Below are 19513 nucleotides of genomic sequence, written 5' to 3'. Positions count from 1 at the left end.
TTGAGCCTGTAATTTCGTTATTGCTCATTTGATGCGTACTCAGGAATGAAGTGGAGACTACATTTGCAGCCTAGAAAAATCATGCATCATGTAGACAGTATGTACGAAGATGCATACTAAACCCTACTATAGCATTCCGAAGTGTTCAAAATTCTTTTTAAGTAGGCAAAACATAATACATTAAGACGTTCACCTACCAAAGAATGTAGCATTTTCTACTGGCTTCTCACATTTAGTTTTTCTAGTAAGTTCTGAAATACGAAGTACCTTACAACAGCATATATAATTTTTCTGAACTGGGTTCTTGTGCCAGAAAGCAGAAGAACAAGACTTCTTCCTGTTAAACTGCCTAAGCTGAATGCATAAACATTACAGGTCTTCTGCATAGAGCGAGACATAACTATACTGAGTGTACTCAGTACACACAGTGTGTTCTCATGAAGAGCAGCAAAATATTTTCATTTCATAACACCCACATTTTAAGAAGGCTATTTTCCCATCAAGCTTCTAACACTCTCAAAATTTTCTGTGAGTGAGGGAAACATCCCATTTTTCACCACAGGAGATAAATTACATCTCCGCTAGATTTAGAAGCTAGAGTCAGAAAGTTCTTAGTGTGACAGAACAAGTTTGCAGAGGACTATGAGTGAGTGAAGACAAAGGAACACAGTCAATCACAACCATATATGTTCTTGCTACAGCTCTTCAAAATATTACCTTCTTTCAACAGCCTGAATAAAATCGCTGAATTCTCTAAATGGAGTTCCTTCACCCCATATTCCAAGACGGTTCATATACGCCATATTTCTTGGCTCAGATGCACCTAGGAAAAGAACACACTCTGTACCAGTGCCAGTAAAAACATACAGAGACATTTAATGCAAACCAAGTTGTACATACCTGTGGCACTAGCATAAACAACCCTGGCTTTTGGAAGTTTATTTTGAAGTTCCAATACAGCCAGACCTGTTTTTGTTGGTTTCGATGAACCAACAGGACACAGATTCTTAGCTTTATGACACTCATCAAATACAATCTGAACTGTCATTAAGGAAAAAACTTTGTCCCACTTCAGAATGGGGAACTAAACCAGAAAACAATAAAATCTGCTAATTACAATAGGTGGCAGCAGTCAATTGTAAACTCAGACACTAGTTGTATTTTTCACTAAAAACTTTGGGAAAAATATTTAGCTAGTAAGTATTTAAGAGCACAATTACCAACATATGAGTTCCAACAAAATTAAGAATTCACTGGAGAAAATTTCAGCGTAAACTTAAGGTTCTTAAATGCAGTATTTTAATTTTATGTGTTTGTCATACAAAAAAGAACCAAAAGCTTCACTCTTGTACCAGAGTTGTGTGGCAACAATATGATGGTAATAGATTTGGTATGAAGTTTGTAAAACTTCCAAGTCTAATGTCAGAGCATGCACACAATCAATTGCTGTCATGAATAAAGAACAATACCTAAAACCCCCAGTAAATAAAAATACAAGACGGTCTTTAATGATGCAAGCTTTAGTACTTTAGTTACAATCAACTGAACTCCAAATAAAGGATACAACTCCATCAAAGTCTTCACCACACCAGTGAAGAAGCTGCTTTAATCTGGTTTTGTATTTACCACCAGACTGGCTTTCACCAATAAGAGAAGAATAGGTAGCAAAGATGACACCTTTCTTCACACTTCCATTATGTTTGGAAGAAATTTTCCCATACTTGAACTGCAATAAAAGGATAAGAAATTATTCAAGAGAGATCCCTCCTCAAACGTACCACCCACCTACGATATGATAAAGGGATACTTGTGGTCTTAACATTAAGGTGTGTACACTTCGAACCACCTGTATCCCCACATAACAATGATGGCACAGCTGGCATATGGTAATATGGTTAAGGGGTTATACAGGGCCTTACTTAAATATGTACTTAAGGAATACTAGATGTGAGGCCTCAAAAGATTAACAGCCATATTCCTTGACTACATCGTTTCCTTAAATACAATTAAGATTTTAGTTTCAATGCATCCCTTAGAGCTAATAGGTCAAGTGTATTTACAGCTGCTACCATAAACAACAATTTCTAAAGCTTTACTATATTTTAGAAATTAAGACTTCACAAAGCAAAAATACTAACTTAAAAACAAACTTTAAGTTCAGTGAATTCAACCAGTAATTGCACTTTACAATTTATGTAAGTGCCTAATCCTGAGCAGAGGCACAGTCTCCAAAAATAACTGCACACGCTACTGCTGCTTTCATGAATTACTGAGGAAGTCCATTAGTCAAGCATAACATACAAAATGTATTACTTATCAAGTGTGCACTGGGAGACAGAAAGGAAAAAATTCAAATGCTACAAAGCCTAAAAGATGTAAAGAATATTTCAATTTCTAGAAAATACTCTACTAGTAGAGTCAGTAGTGGCTTGAAGAGTAATGTTTTTAAGAAAAATACCACATGCTAAAACTTAATCCTACAAGGGTTCTATTTACATGATTAACTTAAAGCTCTGTGTGGCTCTTCATAAGATTAAGGCCTGTCAAACAAGACCTACACAGCAAATTTGTTGAAATTAGTACATTCTCGCTCTTAAAACAGTCAACATGCACAACTTGTCACACAAGCGTACCTAAAGTTTTGCCTCAACTGTACATAGTAAAAATTTTCCACACCTTGTTTAATGAATGAACCAGTATGTTTTTTGCTCCAATATCTCTCAAATCTCTTTCAGCATCGTATTTCAGATCATTTGACACGCTAAACCTGAAGACATAAAACAAAGCATATATTCTGTAAGTTACAGCAGAAGTTCAAAAAGCTGTTGCTAAAACATTTGCCAGAAGACAGACTACGCTGAATTTAAGTACTATAGTCAATACAGTGTCTGCTCTAACAAATCCTGACACACTTACCAGACTGCTCTTTTTCTGCCTAACAAGTAATTTTCATAGATTATTCCAGCTATGGTCCTTCCTTTTCCTACACCAGCACCATCCCCTATCAAGAATCCAGCTCTGTCTCCATTGGGCAGGAATGTTTCATGTTGCTGTAGGAGAAAGAACAAAAAACTTGTACCCATTCTCCAAAACACATCACTGCGGATTCTCAGAAACGAGCAAACATAAGAAACATCCTATTGGATGAGACCAGCAGTCCACCCAGCCAAGCAGCCTCCTCCCAGCAGGAAGAGGGGATTTTATTTAGGGAGAGCGTATGAGCCTAACTGCTTCATGTGATCTATTCCCCCACTTCCTCCCTCAGCACCTAGAATTGCTTTATCTATCTGTCTAATTCTTTTAGAGCTTACTACCAGACTGGCTGTTTTTTTTAAACCCACTGACAGGCAACTCGACAGCCTTTTGTGGCAGCAAGACCCCGACATTCACTGCCTCTGTAAAGAGGTATTCTCCTATCCATTTTAAACCAATCTCTCAGCTTCACCAAGTTCTGCTTTGTTCTTGTTTTGTGGAATTCCACCACCTTCTTGATTATGTAAACATTTATTTCATTCCCCTTTGTTTTTCTTCTCTCCATCTCAAGGCGCCCCAGCCTTATTAGTCCCTTTCCATAAAGCAACTTCTTCCCTCCTGGGAAGTTAGCTGTCCTCTAACTTCAGTACCTTCCTCCCCAACATGCAGAGAGCTGCATGCATAACTGATGTGGGCCCACTGAAGTTTAACATAGCAACAAAATAACACCCAGATTTGAACTCTGTACCTTTCTCAATGATGCCAGTCAGTGTTGGCTTTCCTAGCCTGCTGCTACTGCAGCCATTAAGTTATTTCAGAGAAATAAAAATAACAACTAAGATGTCCTTCCTGAGTTCTAAGACAGTTTGAGATCAGCATCATGGAAGTGGTTTAGACAAAGCTTTCTTAGGTGTATTACCTCACATTTATTTGAGCTGAAGCTCATCTGCCACCTTCTAATGCAACTCAAACCTTAAAGCTCTTAATTATTTTATCTCCTTGTAGAACTGACATAGCTGCACTTCCAAGATCGTAGTTTTTCCTCTGCAAATTCTGTTAGCTTTTAAGCTGTACTAATGTCTAGCATACCTGGGCTGCATAAGTGATTGCTTCAAGTTGCAAAGCTGACAACCAGCCACTATCAATTGTTTCTTCTGATATTGATGTCTGGTACCACACATCAGGAGGAGTCACACTGGATAATGAGCTGGTTTCCACTACTGGGTCAGGATGACGTAGACCAATTTTTACTGGTTGAAGAGGGAAGGGAAGGAAGGGAGAAGATGAAAACATAATACAGAGTTCTGTTGCTGCAGCACAGGTTATTATATTTACCAAAACAAATGACACTTGTCCATTGCAAAGGCTGAACTCAAGAACAACTATGTTTCATTGCAACACTATGTCAAGTATTAAACAAAGTGTATCGCATACAAAGGAATACATTAACATGAGTTTATATAAATGCAATCTTAACTTTATTTCTCTTCTCACTACTTTCCCCCAATTTTTATGAAATTTGATAAAATTCAATTCATATATAACTAAAATATTTGTGTACTTGATGTGGTTGAGAAAAACTGGTCAAAAGCTTGCCTTCCCAAAAGGCCAGAGGTGGCCTCAAGATGCCAGAACCACAAAAGCAACATTCTTTTCACTATTTATATAGTGCTGGTTTTAAGCAGTATGAGAGAAGAGAGATACAACAGTCATAGAATCATTTAGGTTGGAAAAGACCTTTAAGATCACTGAGTCCAACCATGAACCTAGCACTGCCAAGTCCACCACTGAAACCACATCTACAGGCCAGAGATGGTGACCCCACCACTTCCCTGGGCAGCCGGTTTCAATGACTGATAACCCTTTCAGTGAAGAAATTTTTCCTAATATCCAATTGTTTAGATTGGCACAACCTGGGGCTAATTTCCCCTTGTCCTATCGCTTGGGAGAACAGACCAACCTCCCCCTCGCTCCACCCTCCTTTCAGGTAGTTGTAGAGAGTGTAAGGTCTCCCCTCAGCCTCCTCTCCTCCAGGCTGAACACCCCCAGTTCCCTCAGCCACTCCTCATGAGACTTGTGCTCCAAACCCCTCACCAGCTTTGTTGCCCTGTTTTGGACATGGTTTAATTATTGTCACTGAGATCTGTCAGCAAAAATTAACTATTTAGTTACAAATTCCGTACAAAACTTTTTGCCTTGCTTTTACAGCAGGTCAGCAATGTACCTAGGAAACAAGGTAACAGCTTTTTGTCACTGATTACAATAAGGAAAAGAAAGGAGAAGAGAGGATGGCAATTAACAGCAGTAAAAGATTCACTTTCTTAAAAACAAAACAGGTCCAAGAAGTCAGTCAGGAACAACGCAGGAAGAATGTGCTTCAGGTAATTTCACACTGTAAGACTCAAACTAGATTAAGTGTAGCAATGACCACTTAATCCCTTTACAAAATTTCCTTTGCTGAGGCACAAAGCGTCTTAACTCAGGTAAGAAAAGCCTGATCTTGGTTCAATCATATTTCTGAAACAAGTACTGCTCAAAGATACACTAAATAATTCCAATTCTATTAAAAAAAAAATCTGTGTACCTTCCAAAACTAAGCACTACAGAGAGGAAAGATTTCCTAGGAAAACCCACCACAAATTCAGGTCCTTTTCACTGGATTCAGACAGTAACCTATCTGGTTTTTGGTGTTAGTAACCACAGAAGAGTAAGTAACAAGTTAGCTGTCAAAACATTTCAGCCTTTTGACATAACACAACATCAGGTCATACATTTTATTGGCATATACTCAGCGTAAGTTTCTGCATGGCCCATTTCTTCTTCATCTTCTTCCTCAGGTTCCTCCTCTTCTTTTACTGCTGGTACTTTCTAGAATAGAGAAATACCTGCATTAGTCAAACAGTGCATTGTTAATACTCTATGTCCCAGAAATTAACGTGAGAAGCGAAAGGAGCACTAACATGCACTTGAATGTTTTCACACATGTACTAGATGAACCAGTGAGCAGCTGGGAAAACTACAGATGGAAACATAGATTTCTTACACACTGAACAACCCTTCAAAGACAAAGTCAGGGAACTTCCTCTGCTTTGCAAGGAGATTTGAGCACTCCAAACTCACATAAGCAGAATTAAAAAAGAAACACTTCTTACAGCCTACTAAATCCAAACTATGACTTAAAACTGCCCTGAAAACACAACAGCTAGTTAACAGCCAAAACCTAACTCTCAAGTACTCCTATGAAGTCTGCTGCAGTTTCACATTCATTACGTAATTTCACAATTTCAGTGAATAATTACAATAGTCACAGTTCTAGCCAGTATTCCCTGAAACCTCACAGTTAGCCTTTTTTTTTTACTGTGATCTTGATCAATGTAAATACATGAATATTTTTAAGTACCCACTAGATATTAAAAAAATCTTCCACAAGCTAGCTTAATATAAAAAAAGTAATCTGAAAATCCTTCTGTATGCCAGTCCCTAAGGAGCACTTGTTCATCACAAACTTCAGCCTGGTCCTTGCTATCACTGCACTTAAGATGCTGAAACTCAAGTGTTTACAACATCGGAATGTATTTTTATTACACTCAGAAAATTAAATGATACTCTATTTACATCTTAAATCAAACTGCCCAGAAGGTCAGCCAAGCTATAAAAAGTCTTCTAGTTTCCTTGTAGCTAGTTACATCAATGGGGATATTTTAGAAGAAAATGTCTTAAAACACAAAAGCTTATCAGCTTTAACTGGAGCACACCCTTCTTCCACACAATGAGGTTCCATTAAGGACAATAATTTCTTGAAGCTGTCATTTACTACATAGGTAGTCTGCTCTACACAGCTGTTAGTTTGTCATCTAACCAAGTACTCATCTAATGGATAAACCAACCTTTTGAACAAACAGATGCACTCGATAATTCTACCACACAAAAGCCACGTATAACTACTGAAACTAGTCACAGGTGGTTGTAGCCAATAAAATACACATCCATTTAGCAAGTTAACCATTGGTATTACTTACCATAGTAGGTGAAAAACTTCTCATTTTAATGTCATTTATCCATATTCTTGCTACCTCTTTTGTGGAAGCCTCCTTCTTCACTGCACCATTGCTTAGATCGGCTACAAAAGAAAAGCAGTGCTTTAAAGGAACTCCCTCCAAACATCCCTCAAATTAACATCCTTCTCTATTAATAAGCGGGAAGATAAGTTTAAGATGTCCAGTAACACACCGATGCTTCCAGAACACAGCATTTTTGTCCAAATTAACAAGTCTGAGCAAGGAGTTAAATCCTGTTACTTCTTTGACTGAAGAAACATCCCATGCAGTTGTATATTAGTTTCAGTATTAAAAAGAAGTATTTTGGACCTTCACCAAATCTATACATTGTATTTAGAAATACTCCATCTTGTGAGCCTTTGAAGTTTAACCACAAACCAGTAAGCCCAGTGTTTCAACAGAAATGAACTTACCTGGACTGGTGGCATTTACCACCTTCGGAGAAACTACAATTATTTCTGTAAAAAAAGAAGTCAACACTTTGGACTCAATTGTTTAAAGTTTATAACAGGATCCTTCAAGAGGACAATTTATTAAATTTCCTGTCCTAAGCCACATTTGGAAGCAACTGCCAACGGGGCTCAGTACAGAACTAAAAAAATTTACACAAGGATAGGCATAAAACATTGATAGCAGCTGTCAAGCTTCCATCATGTTGACAATCAATGCATGTAATGAATTTAGCTTAATTGCCCTAAAAAACAATTAAGACAATTGCACAAATAAAATTTTCCTCAAAGAGGTTGCATAATTTAACTTTTTAGTATTTTCTGATGCAGAACTCCTGCTGCCTGAATTATAAAAGACCATGTTTCCTTCCAAAAGCTTCTCTGCCCTTGAATTTTCTACAAGTATTCGTCAATTTTTTTTATAAGCACAAAGAAGGATCCAGAAACACAAGCACAGAAATAAAATGAGAAATGCAGTTCTAGAAGTTGCATGTCTCCTTTTCCCTTAATACAGAAGCTACAGATTCAACTATTTTCTGCATCTGGGCCAGTACAACAGCTATTGTGTATTGATGTTACCTATTATTTATGTTCTTCTGTGAGTTCTCACTTCGCAAAAGGGGATAAGTCAGTCCTATGAAACCTTCTCCCCTGCTCTTCCTCACTTCTTTACCTCCCAACCCAACTTCAGTTGGTGTCTCAACTTCAATTTTTGTCAACCACTCCATAACAGAAAGCAATGAAACAAGGAGGCACATTCTTCTTTTTGTTTCAGTCCTAACAGACAGCTTCCTTTATTGCACACTATCTGCATATGAAAAAAATAGGTTACTTCCAACCCCGCCTAGAAAAATCAGTAAATCCTAGTTCAGAGACAATGAAAATATAGTAATTCAGAAAAAGCCTATGTACCCCTCAGCAACTACTCTGATCTTAACCTCATGCTAAAACCAGAATAACCTGAAATAATCATAAGAAATACACACACACGCAGCATTTCCCTTATATTAAGCTGACCATATAAACTGTCCATGTATTAGAAATAACATACAAAGAAAGATTATGAAAGGAATCACAAACTGAAGATGTGGAGTGTAGTAACAAAATACTTGTGGCATTTTAAGTTAACACCACATTTAAGTAGTAACATGGAAACAATCAGCAAGTTTTTAGGATTTAAGTTCTTAAACACAATAGATCTGATGCCTCCCATGAAGCATACAGGGACAGAGATCTTTCTCAGGAGATGCTTTACAGAAACACACTATTATAGGAGCACTAGCACGTAATACAAATCTAGTTTGGAAAATGCAAAAAAAAAAAGTACTCATTTGTCATAGTTCCACAGCAAGTATACAGCAGAACGGAAACTGATGTAGACTCAAGACAGCCAAAGCAACGTCAGTAATGTTCATGAATTAATTTTACTGATTTGCCAGCTGCAATCTAAAATGACATTTTCATCATTCCTTGCAATAAATCAAGAGCTTAAGTTTTTTTAAAAGCCTGTTGTTTTGTATTACTTCACCCTGAATTCTAACACTACTAAAATTAGAACAGAATTTATCGGGTTTTCTTGTCCATTTCATTTTACTGTGATATTCTACTAATAAATGAAAATACAAGATGTGCAAAGATCTTCACATTATATTATTTCACTATTTATCTAAAACAGTGTAATTACAAAGAAAGAAGAAAACTTACTTGCTGCTGTTGCTACTGGTTGGGCAATATTAGGAGGTGGCTTCAATTTCATGAGTTCATTAAGACTATTATTCTTTAGCAGATCTTTCAGCTGAATCTGGTCCTTTGAAGGTGTAGTGGTCAAGGCATTGCGTACTGCTGGTGCTGCAACCGAGGGTCGAGTAGTTGTGCTGGTCTGAATGATTTTTGCTACAGTGATAGTCTGCCTCGTAGTTGTAACAGGTGTTGTTTTTGTCATCACTATGGTAGTCCCCAAAGTTGGAAGCTGATTTATTTGATTCAGCACAAAGGTTGTGGTGGATGGTGGTTGCTAGTAACACAGAACCAGGGAAATTTTCAGAAGACAGTGGGGAAAACAAGCAGACTTTATTAGCCTTTCACCCAGAGCACAGGAGTCAGCAGTTTCTAAAAGACTCTTGTAATGAGAGATGTCTGCAGTTAACATGCTGAAGATGCTAGAGTCATTATCTTATGGTGCAACAGTCTGAGCAAGAAGTGTCTATTAATCAATATACTTCCGTACATATTTTTGAATGTTATTTTTAAACTTTATTTTATAGTAAGAGAAAGAAAATAAAAAGATAGGATGAAGGATGGCACAAAACATGACTACTAGAAGTACAGGAACCCTGAGCTGAAGAGAAATTCCAATATATAAACTAGCTGCAAAATTGTCGGAGTAAATAGCTTGAATTGCTTAGAGCATATGCGTAGCCTTTTTCAGACACACTGAACTACATCCACCTTCCTGCAGAGCTGCTTTTTATATTCTCATTTCAGGTGCAACCACCAGATTACGGTGCTCAGAATTATCTGGAGCTAGTAAAGGTAGTACACAGTTCAGGTACAGGAGACAAGTTTACACAGCTTCCCTATCCCCACAATTTGCATGCACACAGGACACCTCAAAATGTTTTCCTGCATACTGTTTTGTCCCCCTTAGTACTCCTTATCATATCAACCCATGGGTACGCTAAGCTTTCCCAGCCTCAGTAGAACCAAGAGGACGGCCAACTGGCATTTTACAGTCCTACCTCTTTTGTTACATTTTACTACTATACTGTATTTGGTTAACATGACAAGATTTTGGTAGTTGGGGGGCTACAGGGGCAGCTTCTGTGAGAAGATACTAGAAGCTTCCCCCATGTCCGATACAGCCAGTTCCACCCAGCTACAAGACAGACTCGCCGCTGGCCGAGGCCAAGACGACCAGCAGCATTGGTAGCGCCTCTGTAATAACATATTTAAGAAGGGGTAAAAACTGCTGTGCAATCACCAATTGTGAGAGAGGAATAAGAATATGCAAGAGAGACAACTCTGCAGACACCAAGGTCAGGGAAGGATGGGGAGGAGATGCTCCAGGTGCTGGAGCAGAGATTCCCCTGCAGCCTGTGGTGAAGCAGGTTGTCCCCCTGCAGCCCACAGAGGCCCATGCTGGAGCAGATATCCAATCTGCTGCCCATGGAGGATCCCATGCCAGAGCAGGATGTGTCTGAAGGATGTGGCTCCACTGTGACCGCATGGAGAGGTGCCGATGTCAGAGAGGTTTGCTGACAGGACCTGTGGCCACGTGGGAGACCCACATTGGAGCAGTCTGTTCCTGAAGGACTGTGCCCCATGGAAAGGGCCCACTCTGGAGCAGTTCATGTAGAACTGCAGTCCATGGAAAGGACCCACGTTGGAAAAGTTTGTGAAGGTGATGCTGGAGCTGGGGAGGATCATGAGGAAGGAGGAGAGGCAGAGACAATGTGTGATGAAGCCGGGAGTGAAGTTGAGCCCAGGGAGAAGGGAGGGGGGAGAAGGTGTTTTTAGATTTGTTCTTCTTTCTCATTATTGTACTCCACTGTTAACTGGCAATAAATTAATTCCACAAAGTTAAGCCTGTTTTGCCCATGACAGTAACTGCTGGTCTTGCTGTCTTTACCTCACCCCACAAGCCTTCCATCACTTTTTTTCTCCCCCTGTCCACTTGGGGAGGGAGCGATAGAACAGTGGGCACCAGGTGTCCAGCCAAGGTTAACCCACCACATATACACATACAAAACCCTCAAATACCAGTTCTTACCCGAACATTTAATAAGGCTGGAGTTGATACAGTCTCTGGTTCTTGTTTCACAGCAGCTGTGGCCTCAGTCTCCAAGCCTAGTTCTAATGCACTAAGTGGCACTGACTGCAGAGGAAAGAAAGTATGCATCAGGAAACACATTAGCAGAGAAAAAAACCTTAAGACTAAATATTGACCCACAAAATGGAAGTTAATGGGGAAGTACATAACTGTGCCCATTAACAAAGGTTTCACTGAAAATACAGATCATCAAGTAGTTGATTTCACATTCAAAGAAGTTAAAAATACAACACCTTGTTAGGTAACTGCGGCAAAAATGTAATTACTTTTGTGATGTCACTGTTCAACTTATTACTGTTCCCAGTCTGTGCCTGAAATGGTTACGTACTTGCAGACTGAATACTGTCATGGAGGTTAAACATCACATAATATTACAATTTCTGCTTATTTTATAGGAGAGCAGCTAGACTCCTCTGATATTAGAGCTCTCCATGGATACATGACAGAATACGCGCATTTAGTGTCCAGAAGATAGGTATATTTATGTTTATACCCACCTTAGTAGTGTATTTCAGATTGCTTTTTTGTATAAAAGTTTAAAATTAATTAGCAAGTCATTTTCTGATCTCAATACTATGAAGCAAGCAATTTATGAAAACTCCACATTCTTTAACCATTTGCTATGGACACCCCCCCCACCCCAATACATCAAGTCCGAGCTCTTATGTCCTCTAGCAAATGACTATGTTCTTGTTTTAACCTGCTGAACAGCTGGAGTTGGTGCTGGATTTGCAAGAACCACGTCCGGCGAGTCAATATCAAATAGATCATTTGGACTGATTCCACTCTCACTCAAAGCAGCAAGCAACAGATCTTGTCCTGGCTCCACCATCTCTAAAAAATTAGAACCATAAATACAAGTTACATTTAATTTTTATTTGTTTTATGCCCACACACACACTCACATTTAAAGTTCCCTTTCCTGGATTTAAGGACACCCGCAATGCAGTCTCTTGTATACAGTTTCACTTTCTATATTTGCTCTGGCTCTTTTGTTAATTTGTAGATTTTTTTCCTTTTTTTGGTTGTCGTTTTTTTTGTTGTTTGTTTTAATCTTTTCAATATATCCACCACATTTAGAAGTAGCAAGAATGAAAGTTTACTACACAAAATGCTATTATACCCATAACCTTAACAAGAAAAAAAAAAAAGATGCCTTTTCTAGTCTTCATCGCACTATATTTTTAAGCATTACAAGAAATACCAAGAGGCAGAAATTGTGAGACTGTATTATGCTAATGATGCGTCTTTGTCAGTGAAGCACGAGGCAAGCACAATTAAAACTCATTTAGTTTATCTTGTAACAACAAGTCAGCAATAAAAAGCTTACAAGGAAAGCTTTTATTTCTTACTTGCCAATACATAAGGTAGTAATTCATTCATTGTAGAAGTTTGGGTCTGCACAGTGGAAAGAACAACTGTACCACTATTATAGTATGTTAACTACATATTAAATAGGACACTAACATCAGGTCACAGACTCCTTTATGCATAGGTCAAGCAAAACTAATTTCAAAAAGCTATTCTAGACAGCGTAAAAACTTATTAAAAAAGCCAAATACTCTTATGTTTTAAGATGAAGAGGGAAGACAATGAGTTTTGCTTCCTTAAGAAGGAAGCCCATTTGCCCTAGTAAGACAAAAATTAAGTGAGTCCACATAACTTGAGCTGTTGCTTATATATTCTAAGACACACCTCAAGTAGAAATTCATTTCACTTATTCTCCACACGCCCTGTAACACCCACTGGTAACAAAACATCAAAAGCTAACAAAGCTGAACACCTACTCTAAAGCAGGTAACAGGACAAAAAAAATATTGGTGTTTTAGATACACACATTCAGACTCTGAAACAGCATCCACTTGCTTATCCTTCTCTACATGTACAGCTCAGCCACATCCAGCCAGTTGGTCACACACATTAGTTAGCACATTTGGCAGAACAGGTAATTCTTGTAATAAATAAAGCCTCTGGCGCTTAATTCTTATTCTTCCTAGTTTTAGTCTGCCCAATAGTAGGGAGAGACCTTCAGTGGACTAATACTGAGATGGCTGCACAATTGAAATAGTGGATGTAAGATACTGGGACAAGGGAAAGATATACTTTTAAGCACCAAAGACTGTACTACCCAAAAGAACAGCAAAGGAACACACAATAATTGGTGGAACTTCTACTGACCAGAGGCAATTCCATTAAACACCATTTGCTGTGTCAGAACTAGACGCTATTTTTTTTTATTTTTAAAGGCATCTGAGGTGATGAGATGAATTGGTAGAACAGCATTGTTTGTAGTTATCAGGTACAGAAGATATTAAGAAATATTGAGACATCTAGCAGATTTAATTAACATGGCAGCTCCTTCAAAGGATGTCACCTCCCACTAGTCTCACTCCTAAAGCCCTGAATGGGTCAAGCAGAATGAGTAAGAACAGACCGTTAGCTTTACCTTTCAGAAGGATTAAACCTCTCTCTCAAAAAAAGGGGGACTAGACATATATATTATTTGGGTAGGATAAAACCTTAGTTTTCAGAATAAAATAGTAAGAGCAATCATTATATCTAATTTTAGAAGCTTACAGCATTGTTTACTAATTAGAAACAGGTGAGAGGAGAAAGATTAAGTCCATAGACAAAGTTTTAGCTTATCAGTACTTTTTCTGTTAAGAACTTCAGAGCAGCCATTGAAGGTGAATTCCTTTACAGAAGGGGAATTAACAGGGGTTATCCCATCAAACCAGCAGCTCCCAAACACTTTACAATTTTAACTTTACAGTAACAATTTGGGAAAGAGGCATGAACACTCTTCCCCATAATGCAACACCTTTGCTCAATATGATGAAATAACAAAAATGCCTAAATATACAAAGGAAAAATAAGTCATTATTTAGTCTGCATTTAATTTTGATCACACCATCTCCAAAAGAAAGTATGACTAAAATTTGGTTGAGAGATGAGTGGCTATACTGAATAGCCACATGGAAAGACAGAAGTTTAGAGCCGTTTACTTTAAGAGAACTAGGACCAAAAAAAATTACTCAAGATTACTTCTAGTCTACTCTTGTAATATATGAGGGAAAGGCCTTTCTATGAAGTTCAGACTCAGAGCAAAAACCAAGGCTAGAAAAAAACCACACGAACACTACAGAAAAACACATTTTCCCCAACCCTCCTACAATGGTGCCACAACCTATCAAGTCTGTTTCAAGTCAAGTTTAATACATCCATGATGACACAGAACTCTACATTTTTAACCTTTAAAAACACAATGGCTTGGCTATCTTAAGACAGTCTCACCAAGTTCAGAAAAAACATTCATAGCAGTAATACTTTAATTGCTTACTTCAAAAATTTCACTGGATGACTAGTGATAAGAACTAGTATAACAATTCCTACAATTCCAGAATAAGTATCTTTAGTTCAGAAGCATCCCTCTCTTAGCAGAGCCATTTTCACATAAGAAATCCCCCGGCTGCATCTATCTCATTTATGCTAACCCAAATTCAAACAACCTTAAAAATTAGTGGTTGCTAACAATCCAGCAAAAAGCTAAGTAAAACAACAGCAATTGTTTGTCTGTCAGACAGTTTGGACAGTGATATTTTGACTAGTTTCACTTATTTTGTTTCTGTACACTGAACAAAGCTGCATTGTTTGAAACTGAAACAAAAGGAATTCTGAACTTCTAGAATTTTTACATTAAAAAAAGATCACTGAATACTTAGCACCAATTTTAGGCTTTATGAAACTTCCAAGCACCACTGCTGCCTGCCCTCCACCCTCTAATTTCTCCTCCCCCCCATGTAGTTTTAATTTGGTAAGGAAATTAAATGAGAAAAAAAATACAGGAGAAGCTGCATTGTGATAGCTTAGCTTGTTTGTTGTGACATACACTAGTCAAGCCTAAAACGTTATCAAGCTGAAACAGATCCATAATCTTACAAGGTAGGAGGCTCCTTAGCTAACATAAGTGAAAGCAACTTTATCAAGCTCTGCAGCTCAGCTTTGGCAATACTATATAAGGACCTGTTTGCCACATCTTAAAAATCTCCAAAAGAAAAGCCTTATAAAAAAAGTTGTGAATATTGCAAGCTGTTTCCTGAGCATTTCACCAGTCAAAGAAATGTTCTGAGAATGCAGACTCTTGCAGATAAGGTTGTCTATGCTTAGTCAGGCTGTCCAATGTCACTAAGTAAGAATCAAGCTGCTAGATAAAACTAAAAAAATATTTATATTTCAACAGTAGTAGTATCTCAATTATTTTCTTTGTATTAAGAAAAAAAAAATATAAACTGCTGCCACTTCAAGAAGGGCTATCAAAACACATCAAGCATTTTTGTGAGGTGCTCTTCTGTTGAAGAATATAGCCTAAAACTTTGGTAAAGAGACAGTTTTGCTACCAGTGCACATTATGTAAATAACTTCTGATTTAAAGATACAAAACCAGGATGCCATGTTTAATATTATGTCATGTATCCATGCCAACCTGGCTCTCTCCCTCCCTCCATTTTAGCTTTGGTACAAAGAAGCAAAACAACAACAAAAAAGAGATATTCTAAAACACATGTCAAGCAACCTGTTCTCCATCTCTCCTAATAATAGTAGGATCCTAAAGGATGAAAAGGCTTTTGATGTTTAGGTCTGCAAGTTACACATTGTAACAAAGTATACCTGACTAATTTAAAAATTGTAATGACTGACAGAATTGCAACTTAGCACAAACTGAACATCACAATCCACTCAGCACAGCTATTTCCAAACCCTTCAGACTACTGGCCTCTGTGGCAGATTCAACCTACAAACTTTGGTTTTAATGCTCAGCTTGGGACACTAGCATGGTTAAGCAACTCTTGTTTTCCTTTTATTAAAAGGGTTTTTCCCACTGGCTTTCTGAGGAATACCTATCACTTGAGATATACTGGAAGCCATTTAAAATATCACACAAATTCTGAGGTAGCGAAGAGGAGACAGATATGCCCCCCAAATTCTCTGGCTGCCTAAACTGTGACCTATTATCAACCTAAAAATTTCACATCCCCATTTGCAGCCTCTCACTATAGAGGTGTAAAGGCTGCTAACCCCTAATTGCACACAACAGGATTCTCTGGATATCCAGATGGGTTCTGCTCCTCTCGCAGCTTCTGGCTCCAGAAGGCAACCTGGGTAACAACAAAAAAGAAAAAAAACCCAACTAATCCATTCCCTTCTGGCCCTTTCCAAGTCACCATCCAATCAAAGATTAAAGTGCTCATTACTGAACTAGCCCATCCTTACATGCTTTAACCTCCTCAAGACTAGTAGTTAGCATCGCATTTAAATGTATAAAGTTAACTTCTGATTTTTGTGAAAATTATTTCAGTCCTGTAAAAAACATACCAGTTTTTCAAACACTGGTTACCTCTCTAAAGCCAAAGCTTCTAAGGACATGAGGTACAGTTCAGGATACTGTGGGATTCAACTTGCCTCAAAGCTCTCTTATGTTGTTTTATAAAATATACAGTAGTTGTGTATACACAGTCTAAATATGTGAAATTCAGAAGCTGTTAAAGAGACTAAACAATGCAATGATTTGGCACAATATTAGCTTTCAGACTAAATGGCTGCAGGTAGCTGGTGGGGAAAGTTTTTAAGTAGTAAAAATCCCGAAGAGATAAGAACAGTATCTGAGCACTGAACCCATACTTAGTTTTGGTCTGGGAGTCAGTCCTAGGTGTATCTCAATGCACAAGAAATGCATAAACCATACCTGCTACCTACTTCACTAGCTTTTAGAATAGCTATCAGCCAGTTCTGACACCAAAGAACTTGTCTGGACAACAAGACAAACTGCTCACATTTTATTTTTAAAGGCTAAGATTGCACTCAAATATAACATATCATGCCGGTAAGGAAGATATAGAAAACAATCAAAATATCATGCTGTTAACACAAGTGCCATAGTAAATTCTTTGCTTTACATCAAGATGATTTTTTCAATTCGGGGGGGGGGGGGGGGGGGGGGGGAACAAAAAGCTTGCAGAATGTTGACATATATACTTAAATAATTTTAATACAGACACAACCTACATACTCAAAAAGCCAAACAGCCTACCACTGAATTCTTAACTCCAGAGCAAGTAGAAAAAAAAATTATTAGTGTGAACAAACGACACAATCTGAAGTTATCTAATACATTAATTCAACCTTTTTTTAAGCATTTAAATGATTGGCCTAGTCTTTAACAGGTATCAACCATCTAAAACCAGCCTACAAGCACCTGGAAGAAAGTACAAGAGTTCTAATTTATACCCTCAAACACAGCCAGGAACCTGGTCAGCTAAAAATAATAATGAAACAACCGAAAAAAAAAAAAAAAAAAAAAGAAAAACCCACAAGGCCTCTTCCCCTTCAGCCTGTAAGGGCATTTTTATGTTAAGCAATTACTCACCCTAGCAACCTCTGTTTGAGGTGCGCTCGTTAAGGGCGGCTGGACTTTGAGGCCGGGTCTGTCGCTCGGCCCTGCCGCTAGCTCCCGGGAGCTGCGGGGGCCCCCGGGGGGGCGGGCGGGGGGGTCCCGTCTCCCGGCCTCGCCACCTTCCCCGCCAACACGTGTTCGCGACATAAACTTCCGGGTTGGGCCCGAATTGGCTGCGTAATTGTGTCCCATGCGCGACTTTTTGTTTTCAGACCTTCGTCTCTTTAAAGATCCCTTTAATAACATCAGGATGGCGGGGAAGAGCGAAAGGGTTGCGCCCCACGGCTGCCTTTACGGCCACTCAACCACCATAAATCACCCCCCACCCCTCCCCCGGTTTCACCAGAGCGGCTCCATTTCAAACCTTTACAATTAACCCACAAAGGCGAGCGGCGCGGACCCGGCGGCGAGACGCCACCGTCCCGATGCCATTTTACCCGAGCAATGCGAGGGGGGGGGAGCGAGACCAGCCCCACCACCGCCCCCCACCCCCGCGCCGCCAGCTCCACCAACCCCTACCGAAACGCTCTACAGGAGCCGCGGGGAGGGGGGGATTCGCCACCCTCCCAGAGAGCCCCTCCACCCCCACGCAGCCTCCGGCACAAAGTTTTGCCCGACTCCCGGGGAAGCGGCGCCTCCGCCGAGGCAGCGGCGCCCTCCCCCGCACGCCGCGCCGCTCCCGGCCCACCTGGGACCCCCAGCGGGGGCGGCTGGCTGCAACCTGAGGGGCCGAGCAAGACGCCGAGCTCGCTAGCAGCACAGTGGCCTCCCTCACGGACACCTTCCCCCACCCTCGCCGCCGCGGGCCCTGCCGCCTGAAGGGAGGCGACCCCCGGGGGCGCCGCAGCGGGCCCAGCGCGCACGGAGAGCGCCAAGGCGGCCGAGCAGGCCCGCCGCCAGGCGAAAGGGGGGAGCGAGACTCACTCTCTCTCGCTTTCGATCCTCCCGCGGCCAGTCCTGGAAGTCTCCGCCGCTGGCCCCGCCGTCCGCCGCTTTCTAACTCACCGCCGCCATCTTTGCCCTCCCTCCCCTCTCACAGGGGAGGGGGAGGGGAGGGAGGCTGGGGCCGCCCGCCGCGCCGCCCCACGTGACCGCCGCCGCGCCTCCCCCCCCGCCCGACGCGGCGCACCCGCCCCACGTGACACCAGCCACCGCCCGCCGCTGGCGCGCGCTCCGCCCCACGTGACGCGGCTCCCCCCAACCCGGCCTCCCGAATCACGTGGGCGCCTGCTGCCGCCGCCGTCTCGCGCCCATCCCCCTCCTTCCCCCCCCGCCGGCGGCGGCGGCGGCGGCGGGGCTTTGGCGCGCGCTGCCCGCTCTCCCCCGTCACGTGACATGGCGCTCGTCGTTTCTGCACGCCCCAGCAGCAGGGGAAGGCAGCAAACTCCCCAAAAGAAAACCCGGCGTCTTCAGCGTCCTCAAAAAGCGACGTCCCCGCGGGCGGGCCCAGCCCCAGGGCGGTGGCCAGAGCCGGGCCCGGCGATCCGGGCCCGGTTCCCGGTGGGTGGGGGAGGGGAAGGCGGAGGCGAGCGGCCTCCCGCGGTCACGTGATCCCGGCTCCCCCCAAGATGGCGGCCACCGCGAGGACGCGCTGGGGGGGCCGCTCTCGCGAGATCCGCGGCCAGAGGCGGGGACGCCTCCGCTGCGATGACGCGCCGCTCGCGCAGTGCGCAGGCGCGCCTGGCGTCGGCACGGGCGTGGTTGTGCGCATGCGCACTGCGCACCCGCCTGAGGCGGCGGGCGGCGCGGGCGG

The 19513-nt window shown here is 41.2% G+C and overlaps 1 protein-coding gene across 5 annotated transcripts in view; it reads right to left on the bottom strand.

Annotated features, from left to right (window-relative positions):
• Nucleotides 1-18870, bottom strand: part of SBNO1 (strawberry notch homolog 1) — a 31824-nt gene extending 12954 nt beyond the window's left edge. Inside the window, exons 1-13 of one of the 5 annotated variants that reach the window (XM_074606891.1) lie at nt 18685-18861; nt 12010-12143; nt 11250-11354; nt 9185-9494; nt 7445-7489; nt 6993-7093; nt 5745-5841; nt 4063-4223; nt 2917-3050; nt 2677-2767; nt 1565-1726; nt 901-1036; nt 718-823 (exon numbers count right to left, since the gene is read on the bottom strand). In XM_074606891.1, the coding sequence (XP_074462992.1) occupies nt 718-823; nt 901-1036; nt 1565-1726; nt 2677-2767; nt 2917-3050; nt 4063-4223; nt 5745-5841; nt 6993-7093; nt 7445-7489; nt 9185-9494; nt 11250-11354; nt 12010-12141 (1580 nt within the window). In that variant the 5' untranslated portion in view covers nt 12142-12143; nt 18685-18861. Of the gene's footprint in view, nt 1-717; nt 824-900; nt 1037-1564; nt 1727-2676; nt 2768-2916; nt 3051-4062; nt 4224-5744; nt 5842-6992; nt 7094-7444; nt 7490-8059; nt 8202-9184; nt 9495-11249; nt 11355-12009; nt 12144-17733 lie in introns of those variants that run through there. The other 4 variants (XM_074606892.1, XM_074606893.1, XM_074606894.1 and 1 more) reach the window with 4 other exon arrangements.
• Nucleotides 18871-19513: the final 643 nt, after the last annotated feature.

The sequence above is a fragment of the Larus michahellis genome, chromosome 13, assembly GCF_964199755.1.
Source record: "Larus michahellis chromosome 13, bLarMic1.1, whole genome shotgun sequence".
In the NCBI taxonomy this organism is placed as follows: domain Eukaryota; kingdom Metazoa; phylum Chordata; class Aves; order Charadriiformes; family Laridae; genus Larus; species Larus michahellis.
Note: the sequence above shows the minus strand (reverse complement) of the source record. Positions and strands in the feature narration are given on the sequence as shown.